Source organism: Cryptotermes secundus, unplaced genomic scaffold, assembly GCF_002891405.2.
Source record: "Cryptotermes secundus unplaced genomic scaffold, Csec_1.0 scaffold816, whole genome shotgun sequence".
Taxonomy (NCBI): Eukaryota; Metazoa; Arthropoda; class Insecta; order Blattodea; family Kalotermitidae; genus Cryptotermes; species Cryptotermes secundus.
The window spans coordinates 68890-94613 of record NW_019724601.1 but is presented as its reverse complement, the minus strand read 5'-3'; the positions used below and the strand labels follow the sequence as shown (position 1 = coordinate 94613).

At 43.2% G+C, this 25724-nt stretch overlaps 1 protein-coding gene across 2 annotated transcripts; it reads right to left on the bottom strand.

The window, feature by feature from the left end:
• Window positions 1–1217: 1217 nt before the first annotated feature.
• On the bottom strand, window positions 1218–25646 carry LOC111862495. Of its 2 annotated transcripts, none has more exons than XM_023847965.2 (4): window positions 25558–25646; window positions 5794–7923; window positions 3389–3651; window positions 1218–2610 (listed from the first exon to the last, which is right to left on the bottom strand). In XM_023847965.2, exons 1-4 carry the CDS (start codon window positions 25590–25592, stop codon window positions 2381–2383), a joined length of 2658 nt encoding a protein of 885 aa, XP_023703733.1. In that variant the 5' UTR covers window positions 25593–25646; the 3' UTR covers window positions 1218–2380. The 2 variants fall into 2 exon arrangements, with proteins under 2 accessions (XP_023703733.1, XP_023703734.1); XM_023847966.2 differs by having other exon boundaries at window positions 3389–3648.
• Window positions 25647–25724: the final 78 nt, after the last annotated feature.

Genomic DNA, 25724 nt, shown 5'->3' with positions numbered 1-25724 from the left:
TCACACCCCAGACGCTTTACCCCCTGGGAAATGGCCCCTGGTACCCATTGGATAGGAGGCTGGGTGGACCTCAGAACTGGTCTGGACAACATGTAGAAGAGAAAATTCTTATCCCTACTGGGACATGAACTCCAACCCCTCGGCAATCCTGTGCATAGCCAGTCACTATACTGACTGAGCTATCCTGGCTCTAGAACTTTTATACTGGTCAATAAAACATTTGTAATTGGAAAGGGAGTACCAAGGGATGGAGGTGATGAATCTCTTGTAATAAATCTAAAAAGTACAAGCAAAATTAGACCCTGGAATTTATTGTACATCCATCATATATTATGCCTTGGAAATAAATAATTAACTTCAAAACGATACTGCAAATATTAAATGTAATTATCCAACAATTACATCATTTACAATAATAGTTTGAATTTTCAAACACTGCATCACAATAAAAAATTATAAGTTCCTTGCAGTTTCTGTAGAACGTGGAAGTACATATATCTCACAATGAAACAAGAAGGTATCTCTAAGTTGCTTTCCTATAACCACCATGATATCACCTTTCTGCGCAAATTAACATCCCGGGAATTGGCAGTGTAGTCGCTTTTCTAGGTGGCAGCATGTCAGAAGAAACTTGCTTGGTTGCACTCACCTTTATGAATTTGTCATTTCATGGCTATTTACAGGAAAATGTCTTATACATCTGGAATGGGTAAAACAGAGTAGGTAGAATATTTTTGTGTAAGCCCTGTTACCAGTATTTGCTGGGTGATTGCAAAATAAACATCTTTCAGATGCTGGAGTATGACACTGGAGTTAGAATTTTGGTAGATTATTTCTCTTCAAAAGATTATTTCTATAAGGTGAATTTTATGGCTCCTTTATACAAAGCTAATAAAATGAACGCATGATGTTGAGATCATGTATGTCTGTCCACACATGTTTTCTCTGAAACTCTGAGACATATTTCAATGAAATGATAAAACTCAGATATCCTCTTTCACTACATAAAATATTTTTTACATTATATTTAAAACGTGTTGCACCAGTTTCATTTAGTTATCCCATTTTCTGATCAGCTGTACCATTACGCTGGGCTTAACAAACCAATCATATTTATTCTGAAAATTATGAATTACATGTAGGTAAAATTAAAGTTGTCCCTGCATTTAATTAAGCACCATGCTAGAAAGACGTATGGAGGAGTGGAGGTACTGCTGCACCCATTCTTAACCTCAGCACTAGCTGGAAGTGAGTGGTCAGTTTCACTCTGGGGAGAGAACCCATGGAACTCGTTGGATAGGGGACTGGGTGAGTTCTAGAGCCAGCGTGGGTGCTGTGGAGAAGAAAAATCTCTTCCCCTGTCGAGAATGGAACCCAGTTCCATAGAGTTGCCAGTAGCTTAGTTAAAGTACTGACTGGACTATCATGGCTCCTTAATAACAAGGTCATTTGATTCTCTCTATTAGCAAATGTGAGATAATTTTATGACAAGTCATGTTAAAACAGTCACTTAACCTGGGAATGTAGTTGTAAGCATGGTTAGTCGCACAATGGTGACGTTCAAGCAAAAGTTGTTATTAAGATGATTGTTTTCTTCAATGTGACACACTGTAATCTGTTTTCTGCCTTCACTTATCTATTTTTTTCCATACTCTGCCCTTGAGGAAGGTCCTTCAAAGGGCTACTGTTTTCCTGACTCGCCTCTACCTCCTATTGGTTCAGACAGCTACGCCTCTCCCAGTCACTCCGCCCTCCAAAACAACCTTATCAAGGGACAAAATTTTTCCTACTGGCCCCAAATCCTATCTCCCCACTACATTAAAGCATCAGCACAGGCAGGGTTTCTACTTGGTACTGCGCTGTTAAAACGTGAGACTCGCGGTTCTCGTAGCTGTTACTGCAAACACCACTGTCTTCTGTCAAGTACTGCAGTGTAATTATATCAGTCTCTTGAAGAAGTCTGCTGCCTCCATCTTCAGGGTACAAAAGTAAGCCAGTATGGACATAGGACAAGGTGAGGCGTGTGTGTCCTCATCCCCACAGAACTATGCTAGTGGGGATCTAAGTTCCTGGTAGGGTCATCCATGTTAGACAGGTGAAAGGGTAGGGGTCAGACGAAAGGCAGCCCCTGATCCTCTGGTTTGGGGGTTGTTAATGTGTCTAACAACCTCGCCCCATGAAACAGTACGTGTTGAACCTAGGGAGAGAATAATGAGCATCTGTTGTACAGGAGACCAGGAATCCAGAGAACAAAGGAGTAAGTAAGTAAACAACACCAAGTATGTATTGGTATTCCAAGAGAAACCTTAACATTTGGTGACAAATGAGAAGTGAAATATAAAGCCCTTTTTATACAGATGGCAAAGGAAATATAATTTGTTCAAATGGAAGCAGGAGCATCATGCCATGGTGCCATCCAGTTGCCATGGCTACCACCTCGCTGGGGTTGTTGTTTGCCAGGTGGTATCTGCAAGAAGTTGCTGCGAGGAGTTGCCATGGGGGCCTGAGACATGCGGCTGTTGTTGTTGAGATCGTCCAGAACTACAAACGCTGGATTGCTGTTGTTCTTCAAAGGGAACAGTGGGTACTGCACCTGGGGTGTTGTCGGAACTGCAAGAAGTCAAACCAAACTTATTATTAAGCTGTGTATTGAAATATTAGAGATGATATGAAGGAAACGAATTGCATTTATCTCAGTGTTTACATTTATGAATGCTGCCAGGACGTTTCCCAGGAGAGGGGGAAGAAACCAGGAAATTTGCTTACAAAGTTATGTTTAAGTCATTTAAGGCTATTTCTCTGATCATCTCAGAGTAAGCTGGATAGATGAGTATAGTATTTTAAATAATTTTACATTTGCTTTTATTTTCCATTCTTTTTTATTTTTTTTTTTTAATACTTTTCCCCCAAAATCCAGAGGAGGCAAATGCCTGGCTTGTCCCCCTTCCTACAGTTAATCAGTTGTTTCGACTTTGATCAGAAGGGACACTTGATGATGAAGAGGTTATTAGAACCAAGACCTAAGAGGTAGGAAGCAACAGGAAGGTGGAGAAAGTTGAGCCTGTTGAGGAGCTTCATAATTTGTACTGCTCACCGAATACTGGGGTGATCAAATCAAGGAGAATGAGGTGTGTGAGACTTTCAGCATACATGAGAAGGGCAAAGCTAGTCAGAAAGCTTCCTCAGAAGACCTGGGCGTACATGGGATGATAATATTAAAATATAATCAAACAAATAGGTTATGATGGTGTGGACTGAATTCATATGGCTCAGAGTATGTTTTGGGGCTATCATGAACATGTTAATGAACATTCATTTTTCACACAAGACAGAGTGAGTGACTTTTATCATCTCAATGAAGGACTGTCTAAGTCAGTCAGTTACTAACATTGATGTGCAATTTCCGGAGATGGTGCCCTCGATGAAACAATAGACCTCGAGAGTGTGGGGTGCGGGGGTGAACTCCTGGAAGATGGACGTCGTCTCCCACGGCGTCGCCTGCGAGCAAAATCATCATTTTCGTCATATGCATCATCCACGTTCATGACGTGTAGCCTGAATGTTGGCTCGTAGCTTCCGGTATCCGCGGCGGGCAATTGCGACGGCTCCTTCGTGTTTTGCCTCAAGGCGCCTGTCGAATCACCCCACCTGCTGGACACAAGATGGCGCACGTATAAGTTCTGTGTGTTGTAACCGCTCATTTTATATAGGCCTTAATTCCTATGTATGTTAATTAGTTTAATTAATATCCATACATACATTGATATAATTAAAATATATAATCCCATTTATATGTAAATGTAACATCCATTTTTACCTCCATCTTAGCTCTGCGAATCGCAGGAGGCGACGAGAAGGGAACCCAGTGCCTGGGGGTATAACTGGACCACTCTTCTCTTGGGGACTATAAATACGGGGACCTCACCCTGCGGGTTGGGGGAGTCTCGAATCTGAGACAGTAAATTATGGTCGGCGGGACTCGGACCCGAGAATGACTAGGCTGGTGAGAGCCAGTATGAATTGTAAACGACAGACCACTCCTCTCGTCAGAGAGGATATTACATAAGGACTATAACAGCAAGCGTTCAGTTGAAAAAAAATTGGTCGTGGGTCTCAAGGGGCTTGTCGCCAATCGTATAGTAACTCTGACTGTGGTTCTCTAGAATTAGAATTCAATAGTTCCGGGTTGTGTGTAGGTATGAGTGGTATGCATAAGATGTCAAGAAATGTAATCAATAATCATTCAATCCAAATCACGCACAACTCCCTACACGTGACAATATTAAAATGGACTCTCGCATTGTTAATTCCCCCAACAGTGTTTTGTGAAGTTAGTGAAATGAACAAATTAGTGTTTTTTCTCTGTGATGTGTAATTTAGAATCAATTCAGTCCTCTCGCCCTGTCCGAGCAAGGCCCATTAAGCCCTGAGAATGAACCTCTTCTCTGCCCATTCTCACTACCGGCCACTACAGTTCACGCGTACTTGTGACGAGCTCTTTGTAAGTAAGTAATGACTTACTGGCGCCAATACAGACTCCTGTCTTCCTGGTTCTATCAGCACATTATTGTAACTAGGAATATGAGTAGATAGTAGATAAATTCTTCGGTCTCCAGAGTTCTAGGAGTGAAGCCCCAGAATCAGGCACGTCACAGAGAAGTAGTTCTGCAATAAAGTGGCGCAGAACGCATCGTTTGTATAAGGCGACGTGGAGGAAATGTACAGCTACAAAGTGGCCTCAGCTCGTACGCACAGTGACGGCAAAGAGGGGAAGAGATATTGTGTTTCGCTGTGCAGTTATGAGTGGGGGGCACGCGGTAACATGGTTGAGGCACTATACTAAAAGTCAGAAGGTCGCGGGTTCGATTCCCGAAGAGGTTACTGGGTTTTTTCAATTGACCTAATCCTTCCAGCAGCACTATGGTCCTGGGGTCGACTCAGCCTCTGGTCGGCCGGGGCGTAAGGCTGACAACTTCACCGCCATCTGTGAACCTATAGTCTAGAAAATATGGGAGCCTCGACGTCTCACAACCCTATGGGCCTCCACGGCCTGTTACAGGATAGCTTTAACTTTACAGTATATTTTATTTTGATGTCAAGGTTGGATGTATGCCCCCCATGAATATATTTTGCCTATATTTGGATAAGGAAGTGTGTTTCCCACCAACTGTAGCTAGACAAGAAAGCTGGAGGTGTGAGTTATGTCGAATTTAGAGGAAACGTCGAAGCGGGAACTTTATTTCTGTGTAAACGTGGAACAATTGACAACACTTCACAGAGTGTGGCCAATGACAATGATAATCTTGTCCAGCCCTGTTTTCTTTTTCGTTATATATTTTATGTGTGTAACTTGAAAGTCGAAAACAATCAGTCCAGATTAATTCAGTTTAAACTCACGAAGGTTCTATTCGTGTAGAGAGAGTTGTTTTATTTTTATTTAACGACACTGCCAGTAGCTTCGATTGCATAGCTGCGAATAGTACCGTGATTAGCTAATACTGAATTCAGAAACATTCGGAACTAAGCTATGATGGCCTAGTTTGATGTACTGTCTCGCCATATCCTTGGAGGGACGGAGGAAAACCATAATAAAATCCTGGTCCGGATGGTAAGCCTCGTGGATTATATTCTAACCCTGTACCTCCCGAGTACGAAGCAAGGAAGTTGGCCAATTGACCTCTGCTTTCGATTAGGACTGATCACGTGTCCGCCCTTCTCCCGAATTTAAGCCAAATGCAAAGCATGAAGAACACAGATCCCATTTGATATTCCGGAAAGACTTGTATCACTCACGGGCATGTTTTCGGTCGGCTACCTCCAAGTTCAAACGTCACAGCCTTCGCTCTGGACATAGGCTCGACCCTGGACACGGAATGGTAAACACCTGGACCGTGCGTTGCCATGGGAGCCACACTTGTTGACACGTTAAGTCTTCTTGACATATGTGGACTGCTTATTTCTGTTGCCAGTGATGAATTCCTTGCTCTTTGCATATTGTCCTCTGGTCTTCTTCTGCTAGGCGTCCTTCCGCGTGCTGTGTAATCAACATATGTCCTCTTCGATTCTACCTCAACATCAGATGTTCTCCTGTGTCTTCTTTCAGAGTGTCCTCTTGTAATTGGTGAATCGGACAAAGTGGTATCCCTATTTTGACGTCCTAAATGTCCCTGAGTTCTTCTTGTGACCGCCCTCTCTCTGGGTAAATCTGCGTGGGAAGATCTATGGTCTGGGTTTGTAGCTATTCCAGTTTGTGAGCGAAGATTACTTTCAGGTGGTCGGCCTGGGCCTCTAGGCTCTTTGACAGGTTCGTCGACGAAAAGAAGTAACGTTTTAGGGTCATGTTGAAGATGACCTGCTGGTTTTTTAACCACAGGTCTCTCCCTAGGAAAATTTGTAAATGATTCTTTGTACTCAGGATTCGTGTTCATTTCGCCTTCGAGACGTAAGCTTGATGGCGGTCTCTTGACACTCACAGGTCTGTCGCTAATTGAAAATGGAATAAACTGAGCTTTTTTCTCTGTAATCTTTTCAATGTCTCCTTCAGGCTTCAGAGATATGTCTGGCTTTTTTACTTTAGGTCTTTGCCTCGGAAAATCAACGTACGAATCTCTGTATTCTGGTTTCGATTCTAGTTTACCTTCAAGTCTTAAATTTGTCGGTTTTCTTGCAAGATCTGGTCTCTTACATTTTGATACAAAGTCTATAAACTGAGATTTCTTCTCTGTCGTAATATCAAGGTCTCCTTCTTGCTTTAAACTCTCTCGTGGCCTTGATATGATCGGCCTTTCTCTTGGAAAATCAATGTAAGTGTCCCTGTACCCTGATGCATATTGAATATCCCCTTCTAAATGGAGATTATTTGATCTCCTTAACATCTCTGCTCTTTTAGCTTCAAGGAATTCAATAAAATTACTAGAGTTTTCCGTCATTTTCTCCACACCTCCTTCGAGTTTGAGATTAGTTGGTCTTCTCTTTAGCTCAGTCCTTTCAGGTGATCGAAAAAGTATGTATTTCTCGTTATTTTCTGTTAACGCGTCAATTTCGCCTTCTAAGCAGAGTTGTGTGGCTCTTTTAGACAATTCCGCTCGACACCTTTCTGGAAATCCCACGTACTTGTCTTTCTGTTCCGTTATTGCGTCGATCTCACCTTCCATTCTAAGACTTGTTTTACGCCTAGCGAGATCTGACCTTTTGGCACCTTCATGAGGAACGTAACATGAATGTATCTCGGATAGTTTTACCAATACATCACCCTCGGCATGCAGCGTGGTTTGTCTTCGTGCAAGTTCTGGTCTCCTTGCACCATCAAAGAGTACATACTGCGCGTTTTTCTCTGTTACCAAGTTCATGGGAAGCTCACGATGATTTTCTGAGGTTATGTGTGTGCGAGGTCTAATGACTTTGGGTCTCTGACGCGGGAAATCTACAAAGGTATCGTAGTACTCTGGCCTCAGGATCGCTTCGCCTTCCAACTTGAGACCGTCTTCAGGTTTTCTACTCCTGACATTTCTCTTTACTAAAGCCTGATGCTTCCCGTCTGTGTCAATGGCACCATTCGTGACTAGAGACACTTCTGGGGCTCCCAGGCCATCAACCAGGTGGTCCTCACCGAAGTAGTATCTCTTATCAGTAGGAAGAACCGGATGTGGAATAAACCGTCTTCGGTATTCGGACGTTATTGATTTAAGAGATCCTTCTTCCGGTTTGAGGTTGTCCTTAGGACGAAGACAAGTAGGAGGGCGCCTTCGACGGTACAGACCAAGTTCATCAACAGTGAGACCTGCTGGGAAACCCCTCTCGTTACCGATGACGGTGGCTCTGCTTCCCAGTTCCGGATCGGAGGAAGACTTTCTTTCGAGGCTTGGTACTCCCAACTTAGAACTGCCGAAGGCCAAGGTGCTGGGACGTCTGCAGTGGTTCCGACTGCGAAAAGAAACAGTGCAAATGCTGAACATGAACAAAACTTATCTTCGGAGTTTATGTAACTTAGTTCGTTGTACATGATGCTCTCAGTTCATGGGCACACGGTTGTAGGGTCAGGACGCTGAAGACAAAGAGCCCAGTTGTAGGGTCAGGACACTGAAGACAAAGAGCCAAGTTGTGGGGTCAGGACACTGAAGACAAAGAGCCCAGTTGTAGGGTCAGGACACTGAAGACAAAGAGCCCAGTTGTAGGGTCAGGACACTGAAGACAAAGAGTCCAGTTGTGGGGTCAGGACATCGAAGCGAAATGGGACAGTTTTTGGGTCAGAACATTGGAGAGAAAGAGCTTGAAAAGGAAAATTATAATAAAGAAAGGAGATAAAAGAGGGCAGTAAATAAAGAGAAAGAAATTTTTTCTCAATTATGCATTGGGCCTGAAGGAGTTGTCAGATTTATATTTTCACAATGATGGAGGCTCATACTGTAGTCTTCTGGGCTGTGGCACCGTGAATTCTTGTAGATCAAAACCTCGACCCTCAAAATGCGGCGGTGTGTTCTTCCCAAACATTTCTATCCGCCTTCAGAACTACACGGTGCCACATACCAAACACCGCCGTCTGAATGGGTACATCTTTAGGGTCATGAAATTACAATGATGAAGATGACATGTTCGGGGGGGGGGAATGGAATATATGAGATAGATCAGAATTACATTCAGAATTGTCGGAAAATCACTTTGCAATAGAGGATGATATTAAAATAGATATTGATTTTAAAACCTTCTGGAGTATCTATAAGTGACGAAGTGTGAAAAAATTACTGACGTTTTGGAAGAAATTTCTCATTCAGTGTCAATAGTTGTCCAGAAACGTCCATAATATTGTCTTTTCATGGAACCCAGAAAGTACACAGTGGCTGTAAATTGAGATTTATTTTCTAATTTATACTTTAATTTTAAGCACTTCATGCAAAGAACTGATGACATTATATCAATATTTAAATTGGGGTGTATTAATGTGTAAATAGGGTTTTCCTGTTACTGAATCCTGCATTCGTTTTCAGGTTCAGATGGAACTGAAACGTGTCAAGGTTAATATTCTTAGGTAAATTTATGCTGTCCTTCAACTGAGTCATGATAAGTATGCAAATTCGGAGCTACACGTAACATACGTGCTGGTGTCCACTTCTAGCGGCAGTTATTAATTACACGGTGCCTTAGCTGCAGTAACAAATAGGAATTGTGGTGATTACAGCCGTCACACATTTGTCTACCTGCACTGCCCTGCACTCCTCACTTCGTCTTTCTCCTTGCGTCTTTTTATGTTCTACATTTCACTGTTAGAGGTGGTCCTCACGGAAGATATGAAAAACTCTAACTTATATAACAAGAAAAAAACTCCGTGGCCTGTAGTCCGCAAGCGAACTATACCTACTGAGTGACCGCCGCTTTTCGGCGAAGTTAGTGCCAACTTTTGCGGATAGAAGGTGCCAAGTGGTGAGCGCAACGGATCCCCACGGCCGTTAATATCGTTTTTCTAGACCTGAGCCGCTATTTCCTTAAAATAGCTCCTGGTAGCGCCGAGAATCGAACCCGGGACCTCTAGATCTGTAGCCAGGAACTCTGATCACTAGACCACAGAGACAAATAGAAAAAAATAGTCAATTTATCCTATTTCAGTGCGTGTACCGCAGAAGCGACTACAAAATTAAACACATATGGACATGTGGTACACAGCTATGGGGCTGTATAAAACCATCAAACGCAAAAATAATTCAAAGACTTCAATCCAAATTCTTGCGCTCAGTAACTAAAGCACCTTGGTATGTCTCCAACTTTACTATCCAAAATTATCTGCAAATCCCATTTTTCACAGAAGAAATATACAGATTGTCAATACTCTACCATCAAAGTACACTCGGACACAATAACAGACAAGTTGCAGAAATTAGCATCCCAGCAAATGTAACAAGAAGATTGAGGGGACAGTGGCCGTCTGACCTACCACAACCCGCAGGTGACGAAGATTAAAACCATTCCTCTACACAATGGCTCAGTAAACACGTAACTGCAGTAAACACGCCTCAACAATAGAGAGGCTGTATTTTCTGCGTGGTCGGTGCCGATGAGTTATCTTGAAGACAATTGGCGCTACAGTTCAATCAAAATATGGCCATGCGTCCCAGCGGGGCCCGATGCCAGGAATCACTATACCGGCTGATTGTCGGCAGTAAGCTTTTGCTCTGCTCCACAGTTCAAATCCGTGTGGAGGCCGGCTCGAATACCTCCACCGTGACCCTGCGAGTCGTAGGAAGTGACAAAAAGGGAAGTCTCAAATCTGAGACAATAAAATATGGTCGCGAGTACCAAAGGACAGACCCGAGAAAGACTGCGCTTGCAAAGGCCAGCAGCATATACAAAAGACAGACCCGTCCTTTCGTCAGAGAGGGCGCCCCACAAAAACAAGATCGCAACTGTCAAGCAGTAATAAATATATGGTCATGAGCCCCAGATGGGGCTCGACACCAAGATCTACTAACTGACTGACTGACTGTCAGTCGCAATTTGACTTTGACTTTGATTTTGACTGCAGTTCAGTTGTGGAGTGTCAACTAGCGGACAACGGAAGCTGAAGATTCGTTACCAGGTAACGTCTAGTGAAAACACTGCAGAGGAATTGCCCTTGTGGAGAGACCCATTGCCAAGTAAAAACTAGTGAAAGCAGACTGAGAAGACAGTGTGGAGTGATTTGTAGTGTGGAAATTAGCAATAGTTCAATAATTATTTGTAGTTACGATCTGTAAGTGGTCAATAAATCCATTCACCAATCCAAACCCCGTCTATAGTCACTAATACACGTGACAGTGCCTAAACTTTGTTGAGTAGGAGGAGGAGGAAGAAGAAAACGAATTGAACCTTTTGAGGGGGGAGGGGGAACAGTGAGAAAGAGAAGAGAAAACGTTTATTTGAAACATTTTGCGATATGTTCTGAAGCGGACGAACGAAACATTCGTAACTATGCAGTTCCGTGTGCAAAATAGAATTAAATTAATGCCGATATATTTATATCTGCATATGTAAATATCAAGGTCAAATCGCAGGACACGCGTTTCAACGACGTGAATGATCCAATTAGAATACCACCTTTCAAGTCACTTTTTTTTCCATCTTGAATAGTTTCGCCGTGTTAAAGATTTATTTTTGCATTCTTTTTTTAGACAGAATGGCACCTCCCCGCCCCCAGCTCAGCCCAGCCCCATTTCCGCCAATGAATGCGCGTGTAGGATCGTGGCACGCGGAAGGAACCGCGCCATCGCCGCTTACCTCATCCCTGTGCCTTGTGCCCTGTGCCCTTAGTTTCTGGCTGGCATCGTCCCATTGCCCCATAATCAACCTCGAAGTGAAACTAGATTTAAGCAAACATTTTACCTCTTTTATTCCTGATTGTAAGATACCTTCCATTGAACTGTATGCTCTTCTTACTATCTGATGTTAAAAATAAAGTCGTTCCTGTACTTAATTAATTAAGCATTATGCCTTGAAGACATATAGGGGAGTGGAGGTTTAGCTCCACCATTCTTGATTGCGGCAGTAGATGATGAGTGGTCAGCTTCACGCCCCAGTGGCTTTACCCCCCGGTACCCAGGGGCCAGAATGTAACCAAGGGAACCCACATGAAGGTGTGTCACGAAAGATAGCAGTTCGTGCTAAACAAACATGGCCGCTACTTTTATGGACCAGGCACTTATCACGCTGACACCACGACTGTCCCTGAAGAGACGTGGCTCGGTCCACGTCAACGAGGGGAATGGGTCGTAACTGGAATGATTTCGTGTGAAGTCTTTCTCTCGGTCGATACTGCATCATCTGATAAGCAGACACAAGGTTACCAGGATCATGTCGAGTTATTCTAGGATGCAGGGAGACACGCAAATCACAGTCCGTTTCCACTCTTGTTTCTGCCAATGTCTGTAACAACGGGGCACTTGGAATGGTCGATTTGATTATTTTCATGCTGGTGGGAATACCTTAATGTTATACGGTAATTTGTGAAATTTTGATACGTTGAATTGTAAGAATAACTACAAACTTATCTTTTCCCCAGACTGACAAAAATACATAATGAAAATGCTCATATACTTTACGTCAAAAATAAATTTGACGTTCCCACAACGGTGTTTATGGAGGATTGTATCTTCCGGGGTATAAAAACGGGCAGTTCTTCAGCAGACGTTTCGGAGTAACATGTCTTTTCTATCCTCATAGTTGAAGTGTTGAGTAAGAAACCACCATAAAGGAGGTCACTGAGCCAAATTACGGACGTTTCCCGCCCAACAGCAGTCTCTAATACCTCTGGTAGATGTGGGAAGCATTACAGATACCTCTCACCTAGTAGAGCCGGTCTCGCTGGCTGGGCGGGACTGATGGTAAGCACCAGTACCGGTAGGATATAGAGACTGGTAGAAATCATAGAGGGAAGCACAATGGACCAATACAGGTCTAAGTGCATGGGGAAACCCACCCTCTCCAATAACTAACTAACTAACTAACTAACTAACTAACCAACATGAAGCAGACAGCAGGTGCGTGTTCTTCCGAAGTTTTACGGTGGACTTCCAAAGAACGTCTTCGTACCCTTCATTTTATGTTTTTTATTTCCTTGTTTCCCCTATTTTATTTCTTTCCGTTTTATCTATGAACTTGTTCTGAGGCACGAACTCAGCACTTCTTATAAAGTATATCACTATAACATAACGCTGCAATAAGCAGGTGAATGCTGCATTTCAAGCCTACCGCCCATCATACAGAGAAACCCCTCGCTAATCCGGTGTAATTGGGGGAGATGACATCAGGATTAGTGAAGCAAAAAGTAGCCCTAAAAGACAAATATTTAGAACACAAGTAAATGGAAAATTTAATGATGCAAGCAGTGCTGGTGAAGATAAATAAAAATTATCACTATAGAGCCTTCATTTAAAAACTATATAAAGACAGTACATTCATTCATCGATAGTAGACTCAGAAGTTGTGCTTGTTTTTTAACGTAATTTATGCAGCTTTGGAGAAATTGTCTCAAGTTTTGTCTGAACAGACAAGTAACTCATCTGCCTTCTTAAATGCCAAGTGCTTTTTTTAAAGTATGTACCCAACTGTGAACAGAATTTTTCATATTTCGTTCAGGATTAACTGTAACCGGATTAGCGAGGGTTTACTGAGCTTGATACCGCCGAGTTCTGCATTGAAACAAATTTACCTTCCGGGGCGAGAAAATAAGACTTTCCGAGTCCAGTTCACAACAGGGTTCCTACAGCTTGATTGCTTATCGCGATAAGAGAGTAACCCGATAGTTGCGTAGCGCACGAACATGCAGAGAATGATCAAGGTCTCGCGTTGCTATTCTTGAAGCAGGGGAACCCCCGCTGGGGGCCGAGTCATCCTCCACCCGGGACGTATGGAGCCTAAATAAAATCGTAATTTCACGGTCATAAATCTTTCCTTTTACTTCTTACGGAATCTATGACCGTATATTTTGTTAGTACTATTCGTCTGAAACATCTTTCGAGATTACTTAACAAATTTGGTAGGCAACCTTGCGGAAGAAAAATCCTCTAGATCAAACGAGATTCCCAGTAGGGCAACAAGAGTGATTATCGTGTGTTGAAAATAGAATCTAGTAACTTTCTGATCGCCTTATAAGAAACTGCGTCACTGATGATGACGCGACCACAAAGATGTTTTAGAAACAGCTTTTCTCGTGGTGCTTGCTTTTTTAAGTTTATACCTACAGAGTTGGTGAAAAAAATTTACCGCTTTTATAGAACACGAATATTTATTACCATGATTAATAGGAGCCAGTTATTAGATCATTTCTTAGGCCAGCTGAATCCAGTCAGTTCTCTCGCATCCTTTTCTTTACGATCGATTTTATCCCTATAGCTATATACATAAGTAGTCTCTATTCCTGAAGTTTCCGACCAAACATTTTCTATGCATTTCATATCTCTTCTGTGTTATCTCATCATATATCATGCAGTATCTCAATCTCTCAGTTATTAAATTGTTGGGCCCTGTCTCCGCTGATTAAATACTGAATCATCTATCAGAAAACATGCATTTTGACCAACACATGCAAATATCTCATAAATAAAATTGTAAGTAACTGATAGAAAAATAGATATTCATGTTCGATCCCAGGCGATGTGAGATTTATTATGGGTGAAATGGCATTCGAGCAGGGTTTTATCTGAGTTTCTTCAGCTTTCCCCTGGTATTCCTCATTCTACCACTGCTCCATACTAACCACCGCCCCCTGAGGTATACTATAGCCCTGATCACGTAGCACAGTATCACATACTCGGTCTCTAAGTTGAGATGCTTCATCACTGTCCCGGTATTTGACTACTTACAATGTACTAATAGAGATGATTATTATATGAGATTTGGGGTTTTCACGCCGGTGACTGTGAAGGATGCCGTCTTGTGGGATATGGCGCCGTGTAGATATTATGTAAACCAACGTTTCGGAGGAACGTATTGTCTCAATCTTCAGTGCAGAAAGAAAAATCCGCGAGCGAGTAGCCACCTGCTCACACTGGTTCCTCGCTCGCGAATTTTTTTCTTCTATCCTGAAGATAGAGGCGATACGTTCCTCCAAAACGTCGGTTTACACAATACCTTCACGGCGCTACATCCTAGAAGACGGCATTCTTCATGGTTATTATAGTTACGGATAACAATGACGGAAATTTTTAAAATATGAACCGTACTTCTAAACTCAGCACAGGATGGAGTTGAATGATCACCTTTACGTCCCAGTAGCTTTATCCTAGAGAAATAATATCCCGTACCCGTTAAATAAGAGACCAAGTGAACCCTAGAGGCGCCGGCAGAAGGTGATGAAAAGAAAACTCTACCCCGCCAAGAATGTATTCTCCTGTCTAGCCAGTGGCATATAGTCGAGCCGACTGAAGAATTCCCACGGGTGGTGGGGATCAGAGTTGCTAAGTAGGGATGGCTTGTTCCCCCACCCTACCGTCCTGTTGCTGTCACCCTCCGCCTAACGCTGTAGAGCAAGTAATCCAGTTATTGGAGTAGAAGACTGGGGATAAAATAAGGGGAATGCAGGAAGGGAGGGAAGACGGAGTGGGGGTGGGGGTCTTTGCCCGTCTGCAATATAGTCACTGCACTGTCGGAGCCTTGCAGGTTTTCGAAGTATTCCTTTGACCTTTCTAAATTGAATTTTCATTTGTTCTTCCCGGTCTCATCCAAAGAGATCTGCAATCTGAAGAGAATTGCGATTAGGTTTATATAGGTCACTGAATATGTTATCGAGCAGGAGTCGTGTGTGTGGTATACGACGTAAGGGGTAAGTAGAGAGAATGGAGAAGAGCCCCTGTGATAACAGAAGCGATCAATAGTACGGCGCTAAGGAAAGTAGTTCTTGTCTGCAGACGGTTGCCACGCAACGGAGAGAAACACTGAGAGAGATTTGTGCCACCACAGTTTTCGTTTTGTAAAAAAAAAATGTAAAAAAAGGTAAAACTGTCCTTATAACAGGCTGTGGACGCCCATAGGGTTGTGAGACGTCGAGGCTCCCACATTTTTCTAGACAATCAGTTCACAGATGGCGACGAGGTTGTCAGCTTTACGCGCCGGCCTCCCTTTACTCCCCAGGAAGATTCCTAGTACTCATTTCTGTTAGAGGCTGAGTCGACCCCAGGGCCACAGTGCGGCTGGAAGGATTAGGTCAGTTGAAAAAATCCCCCTCATTGGGACTCGAACCCACGACCTTCCGGCTTGTAGCATAGCGCCTCAACCAACTACGCCTAAGACTTGCTCTTCTTTTTTTCATTGTTTCAGTCGGGGTTTCAATTAGTTAAGGTTACGACCACGAGACAGCAGTGAGAGGTGCCTGTGCTTCAATCGGTACTGCAGTATCGATCTTTGCCAACAAAAACGTCTAGGTTTATCTGATGGAACGTGGAGCCATATCTGCAGTGTGACTGGTTCCTCAGCGACTGATTTTATCTCCACTATAAAGTGACTGTGCCGACTTCAAGCACTGGAGCAGCAGTCGTTAAAGCAGACGTTAACAAAGCAACTATTACACAGATTGGCCCGATTTGTTTATTTTCGAAAAGGAATGAACTCGATTGAGAGAACAGTGTAAAGATAAGGGACAGCTCTAGTTGTGCTTACATTGTAAGAGGAATGTTACGGAACACATTCCCAGGGATTTCGAACAACAAATAAGAACATAAATTATATTTTAAACATATAAATGTACGTAACATAATATACAAAAATATAATTTGCCTGTGGTTCTGTTTGGGTGTGAAACTTGGTCTCTGACATTAAGAAAAAAACGCAGACTGAATGTGTTTGAGAACAGGATAAAAAGGTAAGGTTGTCCCTATGCTTAACTAATTAAGCACTGCGCCATGAAGGCGTATGGGGGGAGCGGATGTATAGATCCGCATTTACTTCACCACGGCACTAGCTGGGCGTGAGCGGCCAGCTTCACACCACGGTCGCTTTATCCCCGGGGAAAGAGCCCCTGTAAAAGAAATGACAGAACAAGGATGCTTAGAAGGACACTGGATTTAAGATTTAAGATTTAAGAAGCAGAAACAAGAAGTTCTGGGAAGAAATAATCGCTTGCTTTCCTTTGACACAACACGGACTGCACAGAAGACGACGTTTCCTATTGTTGGAGGCGGGGGGAAAACGTTAGGAAGACACGTGAATCACGAATCTGTGACTTTCTCCGCAGTAAAATGTAGAAATGCAGGGCAGAGGTTAAGCAGCTGAAAAGAAATAAATAAGAAAAAATGTAAAGGGGGGCAATGAGAAATAGCACGATTTTAGTGTGAAAACTAATAGAAAATTTCTCTCTCTGAAGATTCCCAGGCAGAGTCCGTTCGTCCTTCTTTTAAGGTAGGTTGGGGAGAATGTGAAGTATTGAGAATTACAGAAATAGGGTAAATCAGTAGGAAGTGAACCCTTCTGGGTTATATAGCGTAGGTGAGAAATACAACAGGTTCCTTACTGAATTTTGGTAAACTTTTTTAAAATTAATATTTCTGTGGTTGCATGTGAAGCATGCAGTGCAGAGTGGAATTCATGTATCAACTCCACAGTCGGCTGGTATGTCGGGTAAATTGCTGCAGCTCTTCGCCAGCACAGTCTTTCTTGTTTTCTGACTCCCATGACTATATTTTCCTGTGTCACAACTCCGATTGATTCGTGAGACTACTCTCGGAAAACCACGGGTATTCAGCTGTTGTATTTATGTAGGAGTCGATTAGGTTGAAGGTCATTGCCTCTTGGAAATATTTCCTGTTCTTCCAGCTTCGATCGTACGTCCACACGCGAGGCATAACAGATTAATGGCACATCACCAACAAAACAATTTCCTGGAGGAACAACTTACATAAAAGGTTTAGTAGTTAGGAGAAATAAAGGAGATAAAAGGAGACAGGTGATAAATGGATGCGACTCTCTCATGAACCCCTCTGCTAAGTATGGATATACTATTAATTGAATCAAAATACAACTTCATCCCTCGATATAGACACATAGAAATAGATACATATCTATTTATTCTTCGTCTATTAAGCGACTGAGGTTCAGAATATCTCACTCGGTATAGAGACTAAACTACGGGCTGTACACACAAGGAATCTGGGTTCGATTCCAGGCAGAGGCAATAGATTTCCTCTTCTCTACAGGCTGAGACCGAACCCGGGGCCCACCTAACCTCCTACCCAATGGGTGTTGCTCGTCTTACACCAGGAATAAAGCGGCCGGGACGTGCAGTTGTCTACTTACCTCCACCTTAGCGTCCTCCGTAGTCTAAGGGTAACGTTCCCACCTCGTGACTCAAGGTACGCGGGTTCAAACCCGCCGGAGATCGTGGAATTTTTAAGGGCGGAAAAATTCAGGAAGCAAGTCCTCCGGGAGGGACTTTAAGCCGTGGGTCCCGTGTCGTAGCTTTACGGCACGTAAAAGAACCTCATGCCTCAAGGGGACCTCTGAGCCAAATTCAGGACATTTCCCGCCCAGCAGTAGTCTCTAACGCCTCTGGTAGATGGGGAAAGCATCGAGATACCGCTGAGCCAGTAGAGGCCGAACTCGCTGGCTGAGTCGGGACTGATGGCACGCACCAGTACCGGTAGGGAATAGAGACTGGTAGAATATCATAGGGGGACGCACAATGGACCAACAGTTGGTCTAAGTGCATGGCGAAACCCACCCTCTCCAATACAATACAATACAATACAATACAATACCTCTACCTTGTGCCGAGATTAAGAATGCATGGAGCTGTACCTCCACTCCTGGGGTCAAAGGAGAAATAAAAACGAAAAATAACCTATGCTTCTCAAAAACCAGGCTCACTTAATAGCGGTGGATTCCATTATCACTAACGAGGCTCTGGAGACCGAGCATGGGCCGTATAACGCCAACATCTAGTGAGGAGGAAATGTCCACTCTAGTCCGGCATGCCTGATGCCGGTGGCAGCCCCCCTCAGGTTGAGGTGCGTCAGGCTAACTACCTGACCACTACAGGTTTAAAACAGTTTTAGTTCTGTAAAAGTTTCTGACGATGACGTATAATACTCAGAATTACTGGGTTTGCGGACTTTGACCATCAACGTTTCGGAAACTGGTTATGTTTCCTTCCTCAGGCGAGAGGGGAGACACCTGCTCTGTTGGGGTCCCTTAGAAAGAGCTAACCTCAATCACTGCAGTGCTGCAGTAAAGACGGGAACAGATCCAAATTCCCTAAACGTCGTATTATCCGGTTTCTAGAATACCGGACAGTGGACAAAGTCCGAAAACCCAGTTATTCTGAGCCGGATACCTAATTTGTTGACAAAGAAATTCTGACGTAAATTGGAGTGAGGTTGAGGTATTTAGCGGCGGACCGGGGCAAATGGAAGAAGCCTGTGAACGACTTATGCTCTTGATGGAACTATAGAATATATTATTACTATACCTCCACTCCTCCCTAGGCCTACATTGCATGGTGTTTAAGAAGAGCTACAGACTTATTTTTACCTCGTCTAGACTTTCTTACATCATTCCAGATTACATAGCGTCGAATTATAAAATTGCTGATGAATAATGAATTGGAAATAATTTTGAAGGAAGTGATCGTGGCCTGAATTGAGGTAATGTGCCGAAATTTGTTTGGAGGGACTGAGGAATGCCACGAAGAATAATGATAGCCAGATCTCAGGCCGAGACTTGAATCCTGTGCCTCCTGGATATGAAGCAGGGCTGTCAATGTGGTGATGGTTGAAGGCCGTGCCATAACTCAGGCGTTTAGTCGCCGGTTTCCCACCGCGGCGGCCCGGGTTCGATCCCGGGTCTGGTCAAGTGGGATTTGTGGTGAGTAAAATGGCAATGGTACAGATTTTCTTCTCTTACCAATTCTCATTCCAACGACTACTCCACACTAATCATGATGTATAGTTTGGTCCAATTGGCCAATTAGTGGTCGACGTACCAAGTGGACTCAGTCTCACCCCACCCCAATAAATTAAAAAGAAAAATTATGTGGATAATTTGATCATTGTGGGGATCACGATCAGAAGCGCGCTTATCGGAATACAAACTCCGTAGCATATAGTCCACAAGCGAACTATACCGACCGAGCGACCGCCGCTTGTTGGCGAAGTTAGTGCCAACTTTAGCGGATAGAGAGCGTCGCGTGGTCAGCGTAACGAATCCCCACGGCCGTTAATCTCGGTTTTCTAGACCAGAGCCGCTATTTCCTTGAAAGAGCTCCTCAATTATCCTCACGAGGCTGGGTGAAACCCGTTCCAGACCAACTACTTCTCAGAAAATCTGGTAGCGCCGGGAATTGTACCCGAGACCTCTGGATCTGTAGCCAGGAACACTGACCACCAGACCACAGAGACACAAACCCACATAAGCTTGTAGAAATGACAAGCTTTCACGTTAAGAGTGTTTATGCTCTGACAAGTGGCAAGCGATCAATCTATCGATTGAATCCTTGTGTCAGTATTCTTACGAGCGTTGCCCTCATGTCACCTGGTTCATTATTAATTTCTGCGGATGTGTCGGCCTCTATAAAAGAAACTTGACTTATAAAGGCATTAAAAGGCGTAGAACGGGAATACACATGTGTCTGAGTGCAAGAAGGGGGTATACCGCACTCGGTAAGAATCATATCGTAAAGGCGCAAAGTTAATGTGGATAAAGATCAAAACACAGTAGACCTGAGCTACAGAATCGAGTGAGAGTCAGTTTAACGCTTCTGTCGCTTTAACCTCGAGGAAAAAGGTTGCCCATTGGATGGGAGCAGTTCAAGATACATGGCTAAGGAAAAGACGAGCCTTTTCTCTTACCGGAAACCAAGCCCTCGTATGTATCCGGTCCTTTTACTAAATTGCCGTGGTAAAAAGGTAAAGCTATCCCTGTAACACGTCGTGGAGGCCGATAAGGTTGAGACGTCGAGGCTCCTAAATCCTTCCAGCCGCACTATGGCCCTGGGGTCGACTCAGCTTCTAACAGAAATGAGTACCTTGAATCTTCCGGGGGGTAAAGGGCGGCCGGCGCTTAAGGCTGACATCACCGCCATCTGTGAGCCGATTGGCTAGAAAATGTGGGAGCTTCGACCTCTCACAACCTTATGGGCCTCCACGGCTTGTTACAGGGATAGCTTTACTTATTTTTATTATCACGGAAGAATGCAAAAAGGGCGTAGCTACAAAAGAAATGTTCTGGGGGTGTTTGGAACCAAGAGTGTGTTGACATACGCCCCTTGACTTCCGCATGTCTGTATTCTATACTCATATACGTAACTTGCGAACCCTTAAAAGCGGTTCCATTGAACTTGGTATTGAAGAGTTCTGCTAAACTTCGTTTATAATTTACAGTTCTGGTTAAATATGAAAGCAGTAATTCTGCATGAAGTCCTCCATGCCCTCCTATGCGTGTTGAGTGTACCCCGATAAATATTTCCTAGTGCAAAAAAAAAAATATGTCGACCAAAAGTTGTGGACAAAAATGAAAGACATTATATACAAAGTGTTCCAGGTGGAAATTTCTCAATTCTGGGAGGTCACAGTATCGGTCATTGTAAGCAAAAATGTGTATATGTACACGTGTCCTATTCCGAACGGTGCCTCAACTACCAGCTTCTCACACCAAGAGCTCACGACGACTGAACTGCAGTTCTGTAACTCACTCACCAACCGACTCCTCACTAACTCCAGCTCCTAACTCGTCCTGCTTATAACATCTCGGCAGGGACCGCACAGGAAACACCCTTCCTCTCTTGCTGTGCCATTGTTGCGTTCATGTCTTTTGAGGTGCCCACGTGATCGCTATTCAGCTGTTGTCTAGCAACGGCCGTTGTATAGTTTTCTATTTCGCTGTCGTTGCCTAGAAACGGTATATATGTCACACTATATATAAGTAAAACTGTAAGGTATAATCGATTACTTTTATACCATAAGAATATAGGACCAAGGATTCAAACCCAGCATCCCAGAATGGAAGCTCTGACCGACCTGAGAAAGTATTAATTCATTTGGCTCTAGATGTACAGTACAAACTGAGAACATTGACCGATTTAAGGTTGAGAGTTGCTCTTGACTTTAGCCAAGAATGCGGTAACCACTCCTGCTCTGTGGGGCGATGTATTTACAAATGGGAGACAAGGTAATTAGCGTGTAACGAGGTTTGCTACTCTTGTTCCCTCATCGATTTTCACCCCACCCCCCCGTTCCCCTCAAATGCGATCTCACACCATTCTAGTTCCTTCTGCTAATGCATGAGTGGGTCACGGAGTAGCGTAGTTGGTTGAGGCACTATGCTATAAGTCAGAAGGTCGCGGGTTCGATTTCCGATGAGGTCATTGAATTTTTCAATTTACCTAATCCTTCCAGCCGCACTGTGGCCCTGAGGTCGACTCAGCCTCTAACAGAAATGAGTACCAGGAATTTTCCTGGGGGTTAAAGGGCTGCCGGCGCGTAAGGCTGACAATCTCACCGCCATCTGTAAGCCGATTGTCTAGAAAATATGGGAGCCTCGACGTCTCACAGCCTTATGGGCTTCCACGGCCTGTTACACGGACAACTTTACCTTTCATTTTCATTTTACATTTTATAAATACACAGTGTATATCTGAGTTTCTGGCAACGGCGGTTATGACGAGTTATGTCTTCTGATATAGAATGCTGCGTAGTCCGTCAAAAGTCAACTGAAGTTTCGGAGGAACATTTCGTATCCATCTTCAGATTCTTCACCTGCTTTAATCTGATTTCTTGCTTCTTTTGCTCTTCAATCCTGAACATAAAACAACATACTCTTCCCCAGTGTCGTCCTTCTTTCAACGGACTACACGGTGTCATATCCCTTAAGGCCGATATCTTAAATTTTATACGTTCTTCATGTATTTTAGACGTGCGCAAATAGCAGATGACGCCTTCATGCCTCTTAACCACAGCCATCCCCTCAATATTTAGTGATTGCGTCGTTACGTAAACAACAAACGAGTATAAATCAATTGGCCTAAAAACGTATGTAATCGACTTTCTTCCATGCTATAAATCCACCTTAGGACCTTGAGAAGCAAAAATAGAAAGCGTTAAAATAAGATATGAAACTTAATATAAATGTCAAAGTCAAAGTCAAAGTTACTTACGGCCAATCAGTTCGTCTTGGTGTCAGTCCCCTTGAGACTCACGACTAGAGACATTTTCTATTGCAATTGAACCCTTGCGGTCATAGTCCTTATGTAACATCCTCTCTGACGAGAGGATGGGGTTGTCTCTTATCAATATGCTTCGCCTTTATCAAGTGTGTGTACCGCACATACAGCACGATTGAAACTTCTTCCTTTTGCACTATACACAACTCCACTGTCAGTACAGGCTTTGCAAAGCAGATCATGCTTATCTTACGTATCTTATGCTACAACGGCAGCTTAGTCACTTGAACGGTCGTAGGCTTGATCACCGCCAAGTTTAAGCCTCTTATATTTTACTGAATGTAAATGAAAAAAGTAATGTATAAAGATTCAGTCCGTACCTCACAGGAAACACATTACGTCCCCGCTACAAAGCCCATCCGGTTAATGATATTTAGCGAACAGTCGTTGTTTACTGTGAGAACAATACTTAGCGTGGATAGCTGCTAGTATAAAAAGACGAATCAATAGACGTCCATTGCTAGGCAACGACTGGGTAAACACGTTCCCGCTGCAATGAATAGCCCCGAGGCTATATAACGAGGACACCAGGCGAGCTGATAATTAATTGAGAGTGAGCTGATAATCGGCAGTAGAAGATTAATTAAAAATTGACTCCGGCGTTGACAGTTTGCAGTTGCAGCAGATAATTGCATTGAGATTTCCGGAGAAATAGCTGTCAGGTAGTTCTGTACGAGAGTCGGTGAAGGATAACGTGAGAGCGGGAAGCTGAAGAATCTCCACTGTTAAAGCCGTTGCCAGGGAACGGCTGGGTAACATACAGCAGGACGGAAAAGGCTAAATGGGCGCTGTGGTGAACCGTAAAATGTAGAGATTAGCGATAGCGCTGTAATTGCCTGCAGTTCCGATTGGTGTGTGCAAGCGATCAATAAATCCGATATCTAATCCATACCCCGTCTATAATTACACAACCCCAAATACGTGATAATACGAAACACCCAAATACACACTGTGTGGCCTGAATGCAGAGTTCTAGTGTGTTGAGGCTGGTGGTACATATAGTGACCACTGAGCTTTAAAGGGTCACAAGTGTTTACACTGCTTTTCGTGGCAACCCTCAATTTGACACTGCAAAATTAAATGCAAGTTGTAGTCTTCAACTGTAAGAAAGAAGAAATAGTCAGAAACGTGCAGAAGTTTCAGTTGCACAGTTGCAGTAGCTGGTTGCTACCAGCTTATACAAGATAAGCGATATGTTTCGACATATACTTTCCTTCTTCAGTTCGTCATATACTTGAATATACGCGTGAAGTTTTATATTATTGGAGAATATAATTCCGGTGTGTTTGTGTAATTCTCCCTAATGGGTCCACTAGCCTGTCAAGTGCTTACTGAAAATTAAAATAATTCTTAAATATAATCTAAGATGATCACAAATTAACACAATTGGCGAAAAATAATATGGAACATATAAATCTCTCTTTAAACATTTTTGGTACAATTCTTCGTTAAAATTTTCACATTGCTTCTTGTTTATTCTTTTATATTCGCCAGTAAAATTTTTGTGTGATTGTCTCTGTGTAGCTGTAAGAAATGTTGGTATTCGTGAAGTGCTGTTTGGATGGTGAAATTATTTCATCAGTCCTGATTGGTAAATGTGTATGGTCAATTGCGCACTATGGCCCTGCGGTCGATTCAGCCTCTAACAGAAATGAGTACCAGGAATCTTTCTGGGGTAAAGAGCGATCGGCAGAAGCGTACGGCTGACAGCCTCACCGCCATCTGTGAGCCGATTGTATAGAAAATGTGGAAGCCTCAACGTCTCACAACCCTATGAGATTCTGTGGCCTGTTACAGGGATAGTTTCACCTTTACATGGTCAATTACAATAAGAGTCCTGGTTAAACTTATGACGCTCGACTGATATTTGAACAGGTTTAGAGCATAAGTAAAATAGTGTGATAGTACATTTATATGAAATTTTATTTAGATGAATGGTATGTGATTTAAACTAGCACTGTCTTTACCGAGGGCATATTGGCATCCTTCCTTCCAGATATTCCTAGATATTTATGTATTTCTCATGATCGAAATCTATTTAAATATTTGCTATTGACTTTCATAATTGCACCTTTTGTTATAACACGGTTGAATTTTTTGACAGAGATTCTAGATCCAATTACACGAAAGCACATTAATGATGAAAATGAAAACTATATATGTCTACAGGCTAGACGACTGAGGGTTCGGGGTTCGAGTCCCGGTAGGGTCAAGAATGTTCTCTTTTCCACGTCGTCCAGACCGGCACTAGGGCCCACCCAGCCTCCTATCCAATGGGTACCGGGGGCTCTTTCCCCGGGTGTAAAGCGGCGAAGCTGACTACTCATCTCCAACTAGTGCCGAGATCAAGAATACGTGGATCAATACATCCTCTCCCCCATACGTCTTTATGGAGTAGTGCTTCATCAGTTAAGCACAGGGACAAATTTTCCGTTTATATTTGTTAACGGAGCCTTGACCAAAATTTATCGAACAGGTTGGTATAGCGATAACGCTCTGAACCTGTGTACGGGGGGTGATGGGTTCGAATCTAGGCCATTATATCGGTTATCCTGAGAGGTGTTTCACTTCTTTCCAAAATTTCCTCAGGTAAATTCCGAGATAAAACCTCGATTAGACGAAAATCGGTTGTTTCCGCATCTTTTCCAGTTAATCAGTCATCCTAACATCCGACGCTATTTAACCCAGCTAGTGAAGGCGTCGTTAAATAAACAAAAATCGACCCAAATTTGAATAAATAGTATCTAAACATTTCATATAATTACTTACGACAATACTGAGGTTCGGAAACCTTTGTTTAAATTCGACAAATTGAACGTTAAATGAATGAATCTACGATACTTAAAGATTGTGAGCCGTCATTTATTTAATATTATGTCGTCACTCACCCGAGTTTTTGCTCATTTCCTTTCTCTTTCGACATGCACTATCAGCTGAGTCTCTCACAGCAGATGCGTGCAGCCTTGCTATCGAGACTTCCCACCACACACTGGCGATGTCCAGGTGGACTACCTCCATGTGTCATGCGCTCTCCGGCAAGATGCATCGTCCAACT

What these genes read in the sequence shown, in the direction of transcription:
- LOC111862495 (XM_023847965.2), bottom strand. Translation starts at nt 25,592, where the DNA reads ATGTCGAAAGAGAAAGGAAATGAGCAAAAACTCGG. An exon ending in AGCCGACCGAAAACATGCCC is followed by an intron (nt 3,652 to 5,793) that starts GTGAGTGATACA and finishes TCTTGTGTCCAG; the next exon opens with CAGGTGGGGTGATTCGACAG. An exon ending in TCCGGAAATTGCACATCAAT is followed by an intron (nt 2,611 to 3,388) that starts GTTAGTAACTGA and finishes GACTTCTTGCAG; the next exon opens with TTCCGACAACACCCCAGGTG.